Below are 16,953 nucleotides of genomic sequence, written 5' to 3'. Positions count from 1 at the left end.
AAAAGAAGGAATAATTCATGCTGGGGAAGCGTGCATTTGCCAGTCAGCTGCACTTCCCTGTGCACATGTGTGTGCAGATCACACCCACATCCCCTGCACACCTGTGTGCCCATCACACCCACGTCCCCTGTGAACAGGCTCTGCCGCTGCCTGTCTAATAACACAAAGGACAACCTGCGGCTTGCAGCCTTCAGAAGAGGCAAATACTGGTGGGCTCAGGTTTGAAATGCCTGTGCTAAGGGTTTCCAGGCAAGAGCATACTTCTCTAAATCAGGAATTAGTCCTGTGTTTTTAATAACAGTCAGCGGGCAAGGTCAGACAGTGTAGGACTCCAACACAAAATCCATGTTCCAAGGAACCTTCTGGCTGCTACCTAGGTAATCTTAAAAATACATGGTTGAGTGATCATCTAGAAATCTGCCTAGCTTTCGTTTAATTTTTTGCAATCTTCCTTTACACAAGATACTTCACATTCTCAGGCAGTCAACAGAAATATGTTGTCGTATTTGGCTAAAATACTGTGAAATACTCTCACATACTCACCTTCAGTCTATTTTTTAAACTGATCCAATGAGTAACAGGAATGAAATCTGAAAGACCTCCAAATCCAGGCATTAAGAAAAATGTTTATCATGACAAATCTTTACTGAAAAATTAAATTTTTATTGAGTGAAACAATTGCTTATACATTAGTACTTCCTTATTTAAGATAGGAATAGTTATACTTTTGCCATTTGCTACCATGTTATAGTTTCCGTGTCTGCAAGATTACATTGTATTTCATTGTTCCACTCCTGAAATAAAAACAAACAAAAAGAAATCTCCACACTATGACTTTTCTTCATAAAACTAAAAAAGACAACTATAGAAGGCAAAGTTACAGCAGTCAAACTCCTCTCATAAAACTCACGTTACATTGGTAAGCCTCAAGCTGATCTGGAATTTAAAACCAGTGGATTTTAGGAGCCAAAGTATAAAGTAAAGCAATATATCATTAAACCTTTTGAGTCTTTTTTTCAGATTAATGGATCAAGAATTACACACTGCAGCGTATTGATAATTCACTGGAGCTTGCACACATATTTTTCACATTCTACCTGTCTTTGAGCATTATTTCTACAATCTTTTGTTAAGTCACATCCAGCTGTTTGCCCTCTCCACCCAAGCCCTATTGCATAATTAAGTCTCTTTTTTCTTTTTTTAATTAACCTTTTTTTTCACACTTTCGGAATCTACTTGTGAAATTTCATTAATTACCTGCATGATTTGTACAGCCTCACTGACCTGGTTTTATTTAGCTATTGGTGTTTCATTACCAAAACAAACAAAGTAATCAGAGATTTGCAGCTGACCCTGAAAGCGCCACAAAATTCCTGAGTTTCCTCAGAATTTTATTCTTTGCTGAGAGAAAATGAGCCCTATCTAGTTTTAATGGAATAATAATAATTTTTTACAGTCACTCAGTTTTTCTAAGTAAAAGCAAGAATAAAGATGGAACATCGATGTAAAGAGCATCCATGTGAAGAAGTCCTCCAGAGGCTGCAAGGACAGCCCTCCTTGGGGCCCAGGACAGCAAAGTGCTGAGCCCCCAGCTTACAGCCCTGGGAGCTGAAGGCAGAGACCTCCTAACTTCTGCCCTAACTGGCAATATGAAAGACTAAATGTAATGGGCTCACCCTCTAAACAGCATTATTATTATTATTATTATCATTATCATCATCATCATCATCTGCCAGCATCTCCTTTCCTTGGAATGAAGAAAGGAGAACATGAAAAAGGCCACAAGCTGTGAGGAATTAAAAGATTAAGTAAAAGAGGTAAAAAAAAAAAAAAAAGAGTATTCTTGCAATGAAAAGCTCTAGGCTGTAGTTTGGGATGGCTGCAGCAAGTGGGTGAGGTAGGCACATCGCTGTGGCAGAGAGAGAAGGCGTCTTACAGCGGTTGCTGAGGAGCAGCTACTCAGTCCAGCAATGTCAGGCCATGTGTTTTACAGAGCTAAAGTCTGTACAGTCTATGGCAATATTAAATGAAATATTCTCCTGGAATCTACCATTTCCTGCACCCGTGTGAACTGGGCTATTTAAACAGAACGCATGGGATAAACATGTTAGCAAGTTCATCAATGCACATGTTGTTGCCTTCCATATTATGCATGATATATAAACTAACAATAGTCAGGTGTGACACCTCAGATGCACCGTCAGGAATCACATCAATGACAAAGTGATTTCAGCAGCCGTGGGAGTACAGATGTCTTACATGGTCACACAACTTATTAAGAAATGACACTAATTAGAACCTATTTCTGATTGCTTTGCTGCACCTCAAAGCAAAAAAGAAGTAGCAGTAGAAAAGGTTCAGGAAAGTGCAATAGACTGTGTCAAGCGTGGAAAGGCTGCTATCTAAGGAGAGAAAAAAATCCACTAGGATCTTTAGCTTGGAAAAGAGGCAGCCAAGGAGAAGTATGAGGGATAAAATCATGACGTTAATATTTCTAGAGACCGATGAAGTTCTGAGAAGCGTGGAGGAAAGAAACAATGTGCAATCACACCTCAGAACTGCTTTTCCTATCAGAAAAAGTAGGGGATACATAACTAGTATCTTAGGAGTTTTTAAGACAAAGCCGACCTTTTCCACAAAGTATATAATTAAATTATGGAACTCACTGCTGCAGAATTTTATGGATGCCAAGACTATAGACGGGTTAAAAACACCATTTAAAGGAATTCACAGAAATCCACAGGCAAGAATCAAAGCCACAGATACAGATAGAACCTCCACCTCAAGAGGTCTCCAAACTGCAGACTGCCATAAATGAGGAGGTATATTGGAAGTTCACTGTCCACGTGGGCTGCTCAGCTATTTTTTTTGACATGCATCCACCACCAGCCAGTTACCGAGAGACCCTTCTTGAACCAGCAGACCATCCACCTGACCCAGGCTCAGCGTCCTCTTATATAGTACCACATTTTAAGTAAGTACCTTTTAAATGCAAAACCATACGAAGCCCATCTGTCCACCTAGGGTTTCCTCAGTTGCACTGTTCCTTCTTGTCATTTGAGATAGGCAGAGGATTATCTAATATGTTGTAATTAAATCCGCAATGCATTGTTTCTGCTGTCAAGACATGTGTCACTTTTTCATGCACAGATCAGATTCCAGCGACACAGTTGCAAAGGCATCTTTTCAAACTCTTCTCCTTAACACTGGATTAATTTTTTTTTCTGAGCTGTCAGCAAAAACTGCTCTGCAGCGAGTGGCAATCAATCCAGCCTTGTCTCTCAACAAGTTAAGAGTTTTGACATAGTGTGGTTCTCACATAGATGTTTGCTTATGAAGAGGATGTTTAATCACTTTTTAAAAAGCATACTTTTATTAAAATCATCCACTTTTAGAAAGAAAAGCTCTATCTAAAGAAGTAGGCTGTTTGCCTCAGCACCTCTTGAAATTTCAGTAATATTGCCACGTACACGCTTGGGAAGATGTACTTCTTCAGTTTCCCTTGATGTTTTTCACTCCCTAATGTAGAAAGAAGTGTCAGCCAGGACTTGCCAGGAAATAAGTCTACTAGTACATGGCATACCATCTCAATGAAGTATTAGCTGTTCAGCAACTGGTTGCTTATCTCTTGCATTACTTGAACAACAAGGAGTATGAATTATTCAGCCACACTATGAAAGGGATAAATATGATACATTTCCCAGATTTCATAAAAGTTAAAACAGTGGGCACAGAATAAAGGGATTACATTATGCAAAAGAAAAAATCAGGATCAGTATGAAGAAAATATTTCCTAACAAAGATGCCTATTAAATGGCTGAAAAGTCCCTCATGAAAAGACATGAAGGCTTCATCACTTGAGATATTTAAAACCAGACCAGACGACGTATTCATCTCTACAGGGGCAGAGGAAATGGATAAAACAACTTATTAGGCTTTTTTCTACCCATCGCTGATTTCTATGATTTAATACATTTTTTAAAATGCAAACCACGTTTGTATAACACAAGAGGCAGAAATACAATAAAAAGAATTTTAATTGTAGTGTTGCCTGACACAATGAAACTTGATTTAAAATGAAATTTATGCTAGCAATTCAGACTGCAAGATGACTTTTCTTTGTTTAAGGTCTAGCACTGAAAGCTTTGCTACTGCCACACACATCTCTAAAAAGATGATTTACCATCCCCAGACCGGCGATTTATTCTCTGTGCCAGAACTCTTCATAAACTGTGACGGTTCAACTTTTGACAAGGGGAGCTGATGCAAAAGGCAGAATGGTGCTTTGTAGAAAAGCAGTGGAGTATGGAGTTTGTGCCTAAGGTCTGTCAGACTTACAAACTGCCTGAGGAATCTCTAGCACTAAATACTTACTGATGTCACTCAAAGGATGACATCTAATCTGCTAGTATGAAAGTACAAGTAGACTCTAAGAACAGTCTCTTTCCATCGCTTTGAATATTTAAATTGATTTCAAAATTCTCAGTTCTTCTTCTTCTCCCCATTTTTTTTTATCCTTGAAGGCACTGCTCTAAAATAAAGTGCATGGTCTTGCTTTAGTAGAAATAGGAAGAAATCCAGAAAAAAACCCACAAAAAACCAACTGAGAAACATTAGGATAGTTAAAATGAGTTAAAATGAGTTTAAGAGTGGAACACTGTGGACCTTTCACTACACCCATCACCCATGCAGGAAGATGAAATCAGGACATACAACTGCTGTACAAGAAATCAAGATGCGTAACTCAAGTGAGCTGTCACAGAGGTAATGCAGGGGAGGGCGTTGAGTCATGGTGGTCCACAGACTTGGGACAGACTCTCACTAGTTTTAAACTAGCCAAGACAAAGGCAGGATGTAGCCACATTTTCCTTGCTTTGACATCAAGCTATTTTTTGATGTTCACTCTTGCATCCTGGCTGCAATTTGCCCTCTTTTCAGTATTAGTCTTATACTGGACTGAGCTGCAAACTCAGCGTTATAGAAAAGCTTGTTTCATTTCAAAAATACTGTTTACCCACAGTTCCACACAGCCTTGTCCCAGAAGAGGGGGCAGAAGAGAAATGGGGAAAAGTTTGTTGAATCAAACCCTGGAAATGGTTAGAATTAGGAAAAACAATGGTTCTGTACCCTAACAACAAGGAACTCCCTCAAACACAACATCATCCACCTTCTGGTAAACCTCCTCAGTTCCCCTTCCTCTGGTTGAAGTGATGTGTAGCCATTCAGCTGGAAAGCTATGCTTTCCTGTACTGTACTTGTCTGTTTGGCTAGGTGCTGCTGGACTCATCTGTATCTTCAGGTAATAAAGTCCATTGGGAAAAGCGTCTATTCTTGGACACATCGTAAAATGCTGGCAACCCTGAAGTTTGCCGATAGTGTTATCGGGACAAGAGTTCACCTATTTTTACTGTTTTATATTAGCATATACAGTTTTGCAGGCATATAATCAATATAGTAGGACAAAGCTCACAATGCAGCTATACCAAAGACATCAGCCCTTATTTTGTTCAAACCTCTTTGAAAGACTGTAGCTTTAAATAGTTAACATAATAGAGGGAATACACCCAAATCTAAGGATCTCTTTAAATTATAAAGTTCAATACTTTGCCATTTGGAAAGTAAAAATACTCAACTGCAGTAGCAGTAGCAAATGGCTTTTAATTACCAACTGAATTTTAAACCCCAGAAGGGTCAGTATGAGAAACATTAAACTCTGTTTGCAGCTGTACCCCAAACTCCTTATTTAAAATGCAGCCCCTTCATGCCGGGCATAGACCCCTCTCTGCTTTGCACAGCTTCTCAGCCCCAGCCCACCCCAGCCCCGAGGCTCCACGTCCTGTTTATGATCCCACAGACCTTGCTTTCCACGTAACCCGCTCCCTGTTAGTTGCCTTTTAGGCTCCGGGCTCAGGCCACACTTGCAGGAGAGCTTCATCCCTCACTAGGTCCTGCTCAGAGAACGGTCCAGCTCAGCACATCCTTCCTGATGTCGTGCCCCGCAACTACAACTGCATCATCCTGCCCCTGCCCTCAGGGGATGCCACTATATCACACTGTAGCCCAGCACCTGGTGAGGATACAGTCTGTATCCACAGGATAAGGAGGAATTAAAACCAAAAAAAATCTCATTTGGGCTAAAATAATTCTGTGGTAATGAATCTATAACACTTTGTACCTGGTTGAGTCACATGTCTGGGCAAAGCAGGAATAGTCTCCTACTGCAAGGGAATTGCCTTGGTGTGCAGGCAGTATTTTACAACCACAGGAGCCATTACTCTCTAAGGAGAGAAAAAAGTCACAGAAAGGGAAGGAAACACAAGCAGGTGGGTATGCGGGACTTGATTCTAGCCCCATTTACGCTGACTTCAGCAGAGTTATTCCACCGCAGAGGACACAAAAGTTTTCAGTTCTAAGTCTTAAGGATGGCGGAGAATAAAAATAATGAAAGAGTAGTATCTGAAGTTCCTCTAGCCTCAGTCACACAGCAAATATCTTCTCCGCAAATAATTGATATTTAGACCTCCTAGCAATTCTCAATGGCCATATTAGAAGTCATATAGGAATTTTATGAGACTGAAGCTGTAATAACGTGCTCTAGCTGAGCGGCAGAATAGCTATACAATCAATATGTTTTCGCACGCTCGCATTTTTGAGTGGATTAGTATTGCAACACAGCCCAAAATAACAGCATAAATTTAACTGGGTGGCAGTCTTAAAAGTAGTGAAGTATACTAACAGGAGTATTTATTTGTGCTGTGATGTGTAATGGATGCCACTGTAATCCTGCCAAGATTAGCCTCTGTTTTAAAACAGAGTACAAAACACCTGGTGCTAGAGCTAAAATAATCTTAATCAACTGAAAATGAAAAGGAAGACAACAGATAGCACTGCAGACATGTTGTGCAGAAGTAATACATTTATGTCACACATTTGCAAAACCTACTTCCTCTATTAGTCAGCCCTTTATTAGAGACACTATATTCAGACAAATTGAACAAATCCTAAAACATATAAATCCCTAACACTACAAATACATCTTCTCCCAAAGTTATGAAGTACTATAAAAACACATAGGTTTCTATTTTTCTTGCTTTTTGACATGATTGTTGTTGGATACTTAAAATTTATGAGTTCATAGATGACTCAAACCTTGCAGTATACCAGAACCGTAGATGATACCTCTTCTAACTACATGTGCTTTACCACAAACATTAAAAACAGTTACTTAGGAATAGTCATTTCTAGGAATTCTGAAAATATTTTAGTTATAATTGTTAACAAGTCATTACAGAAAAGTCTGAAACATTTCCTTTAATCATTCAGTACATAGCTCCATAACTCCATACACTTGAAAACTATAATTTCACTATAAGTTTTCATCTTACATATGTGTCTATATGTACATACACACACATATATATGCGCTATTATAAAATGAGTGTCAAGAAAAGCAGGACCTTTACATTTCCACATTTTTCCCTACGTTTGCAATAGGAATGAAACCGTAGATACCACCTGCGCCATCTATGAAAACTGGACCAGCTTGACTTCAAATCCTCGACAGACACAACGACCATTTACGTTCTGCTTTTCCCATTGGCATTTTTTGTTCTTACCAAAGTCAGTTTGTTCTAAGAATATATTGTTAGGCCATATATTCAGTCTTCACACAACAAACCCCTCTCTCTCTTATACTACCTTGAAATTACTAAATCTTGTGCCTGACCCCAAACCCATGCTTGCACCGCTCAACTCCATCTTGGTTTTTACCCTGCTGTGCACAGGAAAACATGTTTGCAGCTGTGGTGTTGACTAGACCTACTTATACACATAAACATTAAATATTTCTTAGTTTTGTGCTCTTCCAGTAGTTCAAAAAGTAGCCTAAACCATGCAACATACAAGCAAGCCTTACAGGGCCTGATTCTATTTGTGGAATGGTAAATCATCAATAATTCCTCTGAACTCAACTAATCAAGACATGCTAATTGCCACATCTAGAGTGCCATCAACTCACAATGGTGACAGAGGGAGTTCAGGGTATTAAACATTTTGAAGGACTATGCGTTAAACAGAAACCTTAGTACCTCCTTACAATGCTCATTCGGAAAGAAAAAACCAACCAAACAAAAAACCCCAAACATACAAAAAACCCCAAACAAACAACCCCCCCCACCAGTTAACCATTTCAGATTTTTTCTGAAATTTGTATTGGTGATTGAAGGTCCATTTCCTAATGGTTAGGAATAAAAATCTATCTTGATAGCTAAAGACACATAAGCCAAATTCTCCAGTGTCGATGTGCATGAAGTTGGTCAGGCAATTTGTTAGGAGGACTAATGGGTTGGAAATATGGGGTGGTGGTGGAGATGCTGGGAGGGAGGGTAAGCATAACAGACAATAGCTAGAGAAGTCTGCAGAGCTCTGAACCCTCAAAGGGAAGCCTAAGGTGTATGCACACTGAAATAAGTGCACCTAGAGAAGAGCAAACATGTGGCTGGGTCCCTGGAAGTACTCATTAGCAGGAGTATCTCAGAGGGAGCTGCAACTATATGACAAGTAAAGTGGGCTTCTGTTTGGGGAAAGTGTTTTGGAGACATGTTTTTAGCATGGTGAAAAAAAAAGATTCCTCGTGTCACAGAATGCAAAAAAATCTGAGATGCTTTGGATGAAGAGATGCTGTACTATGACCTGGAAGGTGCCTGTTATACCGGTTTCTTCTAAGGTGGATCCTGCAGCCTTGACTGACATGATCAAGCCAATGGAAAGCAAAGGGCTACTCATTTGAATAGTGGCAGCAGCAGCAGGCACCAAGTTTGGCAATTTTGCTTTATCCCTTTCTACAGCTTGGCCTTTTAAAAACAGCATGTAAATTTTATTTCCATTATTAAGCTTAAAAAAAGGAGGGAGGGGAAAAATAAAATCAAGTAGAAAAAAAGGACCATATAACTAGGGCTGCTGCTTCCATTTAGTGGGATGGACAACAGCAAGAATAAATAAGAATACAAAGACAGGATAAATCAACTATGCTACACATGTGGCAATACATCTTATTTTACTGTATTTGTTATCAAGATGACATGCAGTCTAGAACTTCATGGCAAACACACTGGCAAAAGCCATAAACCATGAGAATAACAAGGCTCGAAGGAACAAGGCTTACAAAGACAATCCCAAGGGTGACTTTCTTAGATACCAGTAAATAAATCCCTAAAGGCAAGGAACTAAAGTACAGCAACCCTAGCAACCACACTAGCACCCGAATTGAGGTCTGGAAGAGCAAAGATGTGCAGTTCCACACTGTCCAGTTGTGGGACACGGTCGCAACAGAGTCAAAACTTGTAGGCCTGTAAAATTCCACCACGGGGGTTGAGTTCAGAGTCTGGGGATTTTCTCTCTGTACTTCCATGATTGTTATAACCAGGCAATTAGAAGAGGTGTGAGAAGGGCTAACCAGAGACGCCAACCTTTTGGGAGTCAGCAACAGTTCTGTTGGGTTGTCTGGTAGGCACTTCTTTCCCTTTCCCCCACAAGCTAAATTCAGAAGGATGTTGTTGTCATCAGGAAGACTACTAACCTCATCGTCTGGCAGGCACGTTTCAAACCTGCAAAACGGGCATACTATGACTCCTTGCGGGGAATCACCAAAGTCTATGATCTTGCAAAGGCATTTGGCACATACTCTGTGACAACACTCCAGCACTTTCGGTTTTCTCTGTCGCAGGTTATAATGGTTGTAACAGATCTTGCACTCAAGCTCATCTGAGCTCTGGGTCTCCACAGACTCTTCTGGTAGTTGACTGGTCATTTCTTCTGATGGTTTTTAGACTTGCAGAAAGAGGAGTCAAGGGACAAAGAGGTCACTCGGGCTTATTTTAGAACTTTTTCCTGATGATCGTATCACCCATCTCAAACAGGAAAAGAGGAGACGATGTCAAAAAGCATCAGTAGGCGTCATCCATTTTCACCTTCTGCTAGGGATTGCGCACTGCATGTCCTTTACTCTGAGCCAGGCATCCATCTGAAAAAGATGATGTGGAATTTTTGTGGAAGAAAAGAAAAAGCTGTAGCAGGTGAAATATGCAAGTTCCACTTTTTACAAACTTAGCTTCCTTTGCTAAAAATACCTCTAAGATAGTTTTTTTCTGTGGCATATGGGGCCTATATAAGTCATGCTGATAAAACTTAGTATCATGCTGCACGCATTTGTTTTAGACTTGTAACTTTGGCTCAGCCCATGAAGTTCTCAGCAGAAGCTGCAATCTAATCACTGATCTGTGACCACTTGTTTAAACCCTGGTTTCCTAAGGAAATGAGACCTGACCCCTGGAGCTTTTCATCTTTCTCAGTAACTTGTGAGCCTGCTGTCCAATTTCAAACCAATTGGCAGAGGGGCAGCAGTACTGAAGATAACTAAGTTTCTAAAAAAGTTGGTAGAGAGGAAGAGGTATTTATAATAACTATCATTTATCCTGGAGGGCAATGGTCAGCCAGCACACACCCAGCCTCTGCTCTGAACTGGCAGCACGCTGCCTGCTGCTCAGGCAGAGTGTAGGGCAACACAGGGGGAATCTGGTGATACTCTGGGGAAATAGAGAGTTTTGGGGAGTGGAGTGGGTAGGGAAGAGGGCTGCGGTTATTGTAAAGAGTTATGTGGGGACCTCAGTCAAATTTGGAAAAGATCAGACTTCATTAATTTTGCTACTTGTAGAACAGCTCATTTCTCTGTCTCCACCTAGTTGCTCAACACAGATTACGAAAATAAGAGTTCTTCACCCTGCAACAAATGTCGTCTTCAATGTGTAGATGCTAGGATGAAGGTTAACATGTCTCTCAAGGGCATTCGCCAGATGCACTGGATTTCAAGTGTTTCATGGCTGCAACAGCTGTTTCACACCTCAGCTACGGAGAGGCCCGTGGCATGCTTGTGCTGCTGCACTCCCATTCTGCACAGCGTTTTTGCCACCAGACCTATCAGCCTTGCTTAAACAAATGTATTGTCGTATTTTGTAACTGTGCATTTTCACAACTTCAGGAAACAGTCCATGTGTTATAAACAAAACGTTAACCAGTACTATGTACTCTGGGGACCAATAATTACCGGCATTAACAAAATCAGCTCTATCTGCCAGAAAATAAAAACTTCCAAATTCAGGCACGTGCTTGCTCACAGAGGTGGGTGCAGCATTGCATCTTGCAGGCTTTCCTTCACTGCTAGAGTAGCAAGGAACTTGCCACAGTCAAATAATGGGGGTCAGTGCTTGTGTCCAGCTGCCTCTTGCATTATCAATAGAAACCAGGCACGTGTAATATGAAAAAAGTGGCCTATTTCAATAAACTTGTTTCTTGACTAGTTTTAGTAAATGTTTGCTTCCTTTCCCTTTTCCTTGGGAAGTTTTTACTCACTCCTAGCATTCAGATGTTCATCCTTTTTTTGAGAACAAGGCATGAAGTTCTCTCTTTTAAGCAATGTGCTCCTTCTGTCAATACATTTTACCTGCCAACCATCAGATACAGTAAAGTCTCTTTTCATGGGTCTCTTATTCCTACTGTGCTTTAAGGATTTTCCATTCTCTCTCAACTTTTTGCACAATATAGCTTCTACAAGTGACATCATTTCTAAAACTCACCTCCTGGATTTTAAAGCAAAGATGTCATACTTCAGACAATGCAGTAATGAAAAAAAACCATGACAACATAGGGAAGAAAAAAACCCTATTTCTTTAAGAGTTTCTAACAGACATGGCCCCCTCCCTATTCAATCTTCTTAACTTTTTTCCTGCCTCTTCCAACTTATTTCTTTAGTGCTTTAAAAGTTTTCATCTCTGCCTTACTGCTGTTTTTGTTATTTGTACTGTGACTATATTTCTGGTGTGTTCTGTTTGGCAAGGCAAACATGAGAAGGTTGATCCATAATTTTCAGAGTGTACAAGCTAAACATCTTATAGGAGACAAAAAGTACATCTTTTACAGATCTTATAACCTATCCTTTATCCTTCGTTACACTGTGTGCTTCCTTGTTAATTTCTACTACTCTTTTTAGTTCATTCCAAATATCATCTTCTAGATGACTTTTAGGTATATATCAATGTCACAAGATACTAACTTTCCAAAGGATGAAGAAACCACAAAAAGGACCTAAAAAAAAGTGAAATGCCAGCCTACAGGAATGCAAAGCACCACTGAAAAGTTAGGAACCCAAACAAAACAAGCAACAGTTTTGAACTTTTACATCTTAAGTATCATTCATCTTCTGTACCTGAGGTGAATTAGGATTACTAACATGTACGTGTTTCACAGCTAAGGCTGGCAAATGTTGTCCTATGACATAAAATTTGTTTTCTGATTAACCAGAAATCTTCCAGAAATTGTGTCTGCTTCTCACAAAAAATTGTGACCTTTCTCTGAAAACTCCCAACTAGAAAATCTTTATATTTCAGTGTTTATCTTTCTAATGAATACTTCCAGGTTTCACAAAAAACAGCCCACTTTCCAGCCAATTCTGTTCACACATGGATCACCTCTGCCTGAATCAGTTTCAAAATGAAAGTATTTTCCTGATTCTATCCCCTTTAAGTGGCCAAATTTAGCATTAATACAAGGAGTAACAAGTCCCTGGGACTAGCAGTGTCCCAATTGCTAAATTGGGACCATTAGCTTCATTTCCAGAACACAATGATCCTCCTATTGTAGTTTCTGTCATGAGCTATTCTACAAATTATTTTCAAACTGCTTTTTAAATGTAGTGTACAAGAAAGAGCTACTTTCATCATCTTTCTCTCTTCACAGAGTCTGTTCAAAACATATCCATCAGTAATAAAACATCATTGATTGCTTTTTCTTTGACTAAGTTCAGATGTTGAATTTCTCCTTATGTGTTCTAGTGTGATTACTGCTTACTACTATTATTCATTTAAACATCTTTTCCTTTGAAAACTAAAATTTAATCACTAATTCCTGTTAATGCTATTCATACATTTTTTAACCTTCTCAGCTCGATGGTGGTTTTAGATACTTCCTGGTTTGTTTTTTTTTTCTTTCCTGATTTCTTAGGGAATTATCTATTTTTCCTTCCGAATACCCTCCTTCCTGCTCATTTTTTCTCTGCTGAGAACTCACACCTTTTTGAGCTTAATTAATGCTGCCCTGCTATTATATACACCACATATACTAAAAGTTGTCTGATCAGAGACTTATTAAAAATAAAAGAAAACTGAGGATTTTAAAGAACTTTTACTTCAAATTAGCCCTATTTCTTGAGAAAATGGGACATTTCTTGAGAAATATGGCCAGATACTCCTTCAAGCAACTTCTACTCTATGCCAAAGATTTTCTAGCTTGTCTTTTGCATGTGTCCCAGGTGGGTATTTACTGGAAGCAGGCACAATAAGGAATTAAAGTGGGGAATAGATTAACTGCTGCCCCTCTGAATCCTGGTCCCCCACCAAAATGTGGCAATTCACATACTTCATTCAGGTTGCTGTGTGTTGAAAGCAAGACAAGCTGCAACGCTACGCAGAAAAAAGGGATTGTGTCTGTGTGTCCGTGTTTTTGTCCTCCTCTTCTGCCATGAGAAGGTATGTCCCTATCATATGCTCCAATATTCCATTAATGTTTGGGCTTTTTAAAATACTGGGCTGCAATATGCATGTTCTTTCTGACCTTGACATCCAGCGGGCAGTCAAGTAAAAACTCCTGAGTGCAAATCCTATGATGAGTCTAACCTCTTTCACTTCAAGTACAAAGTTCTTATTGACTTGAGATCAAAGTGAGGTGTCATGTCTATTTTTAAAGCACTGTGTTTATTTTTATTAATTCTGATATTTTTCATGACTTTACTCCTTATGTCCAGTTTTCCACTTGAGCTTATTTTTAGATAGAGGTGTCTCACATGCTTGTTTGATATCAACAGACACAAGTTGTAACTAGAGAAATTTCAATTATATATTAGGAAAAAAAAAATTCACAAGGTGTTCAAATATTGGAACAGGTGCCAAGAAAGGTGGAAATGAAATCTCCAACCTTAAAGATATTGAAAACTTGACTGGATACAACCCTGGTCAGGCCCCTCTACCTTGGAATTTGGCCCTGCTTTGAGTAAAGGGGACTGGACCCTTGCTGAGATGATACCTTCCAACCCAAATTATTCTATGATTCTATATTTTGGTATCCTGAACTCACTTTATGTGATCTGTTTGAGAAGCTTTGTCCCTTACTGAATAAGGAATCAGACTGACAGTTGCTTATGTAGCTAAACATCGCTCCTAGATAATAATTCCTTCATTTAATATATGAATTCCTTTTTACAAGAAGGCCTAGACACCTTCTGCTATTCTGTCTTCATATCCGATGGGATCAACACAATCCAATGGCAGAACTTTTCATTCCTGTGTCTATTATGTAGTGCATAGCGGCCTTCCGAACAAAATATATACTAGACATGTACAATGATAACAGCATCCACTGCAGTTTATCCAAGAACAAGCACATCTGTTGTAGTATAACAAGCACTTGTCTTTTGTAAGAGTTCTGCCTAAGCGTTGCAGAAGCGAAGCCATCATCCCTGTTCACGTCATGTTCCTGCTGCTGCTTGAGCTCTGGCTCCCTCTCTTTCCCTTCCCAGTGCCACCTGTCCTGTACCTTGCAGACTCCTCTACCTGGCCCTTTTACTAGAAAGGGAGAAAAGCTGAAGAAAGTGAGGCATCTTCTGAATGGCAAAAGATCGCCAGCAGTCCCCACAGTGCTCCAGCTGACTGCTGGAGGGCACTCTCAGAAGCAGGGGGAATGTCCCTTGAGAGCAAGAGGAGGCCACCCACAAAAATCAGACTGAACAAAAAATAGCAACCTCTTGTGTGTGACCCCAGGAATGCCCGGACAGAGTGCAAGGGTCTACATCAGCCCAAATGAGGCCACTGTCCGTTGATCAATTTTCTACTAATCACTGCTGGCTTGCAGACTGCAGATTGCAGGCTTTTATCTCAGGTGTGGAAAAAAAGGTGAATGGGTTGTGCAACATGTTATGGCCCCTCTTTGCACTCATCTATCAAACACTGCGTAGACAAAGTGTTCTTATGAGAGGCCAGACGCAATTAGTCGTAGATGAAACTCTCAATATTGAAGCTCAGTCATGCTGACAGGGCAAAGTAGATGGGAAATTTGTGCTGCTCTTCCCTAACGAAAGATCATCCTCGCCCAGTTTATCAAATCAACCTTTTATCGTTCATCTCTCTTACTTTTTTCCTGTGAAGGGAATTTGCCAATATGTCACATATAACCTAAAACGAACACACGAGGTCAGTAATTTACTTCCATAAGATATCGTCCACAGAGCTATGCCACATGTGATATTTTCAAAGGTTTTTAAAGTTTCCTCTAAATGCAAGCCAAGTGTATTTAGAGAATAAGAGAAGGAAAAAAATATATAGAGATAAGTAAATACAGAGAAACTTACTTTCTAAGAAAAAGAACTTCTTGCAAAGGTTCACTTGCAGGGAACACAAAAAATGCCTATTCTTCTCCACATGGGCAAAAACTGGCAGAAAGGAGGGAAACAGAATTAGTAGAGCAGGAATACAGCAGGGAGAATTTTCAGTCTGTTTTCTCTGAGAGGAAGTAATCCAAATTCTCTCATTTGGATGGAAATACCCATATGTTAAGATTTCTGTTTAGAAAAATATATTGGGTAAATCCCATTTACTAAAATTATTTCTGTAAAATAATCCAGAGTTATCTTTACAGATCTGTTGTTGATTTTAAGCCTCGTTCAATATTATGCACCAAACACTCTGAAGTGCTATCTCTTCTAGCAACCACATATTCACAAATGTTAGCAATTCACTCAAAAAAACCCCAAAAACGCAAAAGCAAAGCAGCTAGAGAGATAAACTCTGCTTTGAAAGAAGAGTTTTAGAAACATATCAAATACTTTCCTTCGCAAATCTCACAGCAGCTCTTTGATCGCTTCTACTTTTCTAAACAAATTGCAGTCTCTTCTCCAGCACAGACCAGAAAGACCATCTCCTGTGGGCCACTGCACTCACATTTGAGCAGCTTTGCTGCACTCTGACTCAGCAGGAAATGACCATCGCACTAGATTTTTCCAGCTTGGGCTAAGCACAATGCAAAAAAATCCCTAAACTGCTTTACTAATCTGGCATTTGAATAGACTACGTTTAAAGTGCCAGCAGCTATCATGTTCAACCTGTTTCGTGCCACATTTCTGCTACCATTGGATGGGTTTTAACAATGGGCATTCCCCTGTCAACTCTAATCAATGCGAGACTTTGCACAAGAGTTACAGAATGTGACGTACTGATCCGTGCTCGGTTTATGGTCAGCTGTATAAACTGCTATGAAAAATGCCTCAATTCTTTTCACAAAAACGTAGTTTTCAATGGAATAGGTAATGAGGTTATTTCTCAACTAACTACGCATGAAAGAGAAACACTCCAACAAATACAGCAAACATTTGTGTATTATTGACTGCTTCACAAGAGACTAATATCAAATAAAGGTATTTTAATCAGAAGTTATTGTTACAATATTTAGAGTCCTTGCCTGATCTCTCTCAACCCTCTACAACAATATCACAAAAATATAAAATATAGAAAATCATAGCTTTTCATGGGTCTCTCATCATTTAGTACGAGAAGTCATGTAATAGTAATGTGCCATTTATATAAAAAAAAATCATCAGTTATTTTTTTTGTTTTTTTTTTTAAATTATTCTCCCCCCTCCTGTAAGTAAGCAGGGATATTTTCATCTAACACAGGGTTCACTTTATTCGATATTGTGACACTGGCTCTTAGGATACTTTCTACATCCTTTGTGTGAGCATATTCAATATCACCAGACTCAATTTCCTCTTAACAATACCATTTGCAATACTTTTTTGTTATTCCAATAACTCAGATTATGTGTCAGGTAGTAGTGGAAAATGGTACGAATAAACA

General features: G+C 39.4%; 1 protein-coding gene across 7 annotated transcripts in view; it reads right to left on the bottom strand.

Moving 5' to 3' along the window:
* Positions 1–665: 665 nt before the first annotated feature.
* Positions 666–16,953, bottom strand: part of RNF182 (ring finger protein 182) — a 38,037-nt gene continuing 21,749 nt past the window's right edge. For 6 of the 7 annotated variants that reach the window (XM_054818034.1, XM_054818032.1, XM_054818036.1 and 3 more), the window contains 2 exons: positions 15,452–15,532; positions 666–10,021 (listed from right to left, as the gene is read on the bottom strand). In XM_054818034.1, coding sequence (XP_054674009.1) covers positions 9,071–9,808 — 738 coding nt within the window. In that variant the 5' untranslated portion in view covers positions 9,809–10,021; positions 15,452–15,532 and the 3' untranslated portion in view covers positions 666–9,070. The remainder of the gene's footprint in view (positions 10,022–15,451; positions 15,533–16,953) is intronic. The other variant, XM_054818037.1, reaches the window with a different exon arrangement.

Source organism: Grus americana, chromosome 2, assembly GCF_028858705.1.
Source record: "Grus americana isolate bGruAme1 chromosome 2, bGruAme1.mat, whole genome shotgun sequence".
Lineage (NCBI taxonomy): Eukaryota > Metazoa > Chordata > Aves > Gruiformes > Gruidae > Grus > Grus americana.
The sequence above is the reverse complement of the archived record's forward strand: the minus strand, read 5'-3'. Positions and strand labels throughout refer to the sequence as shown.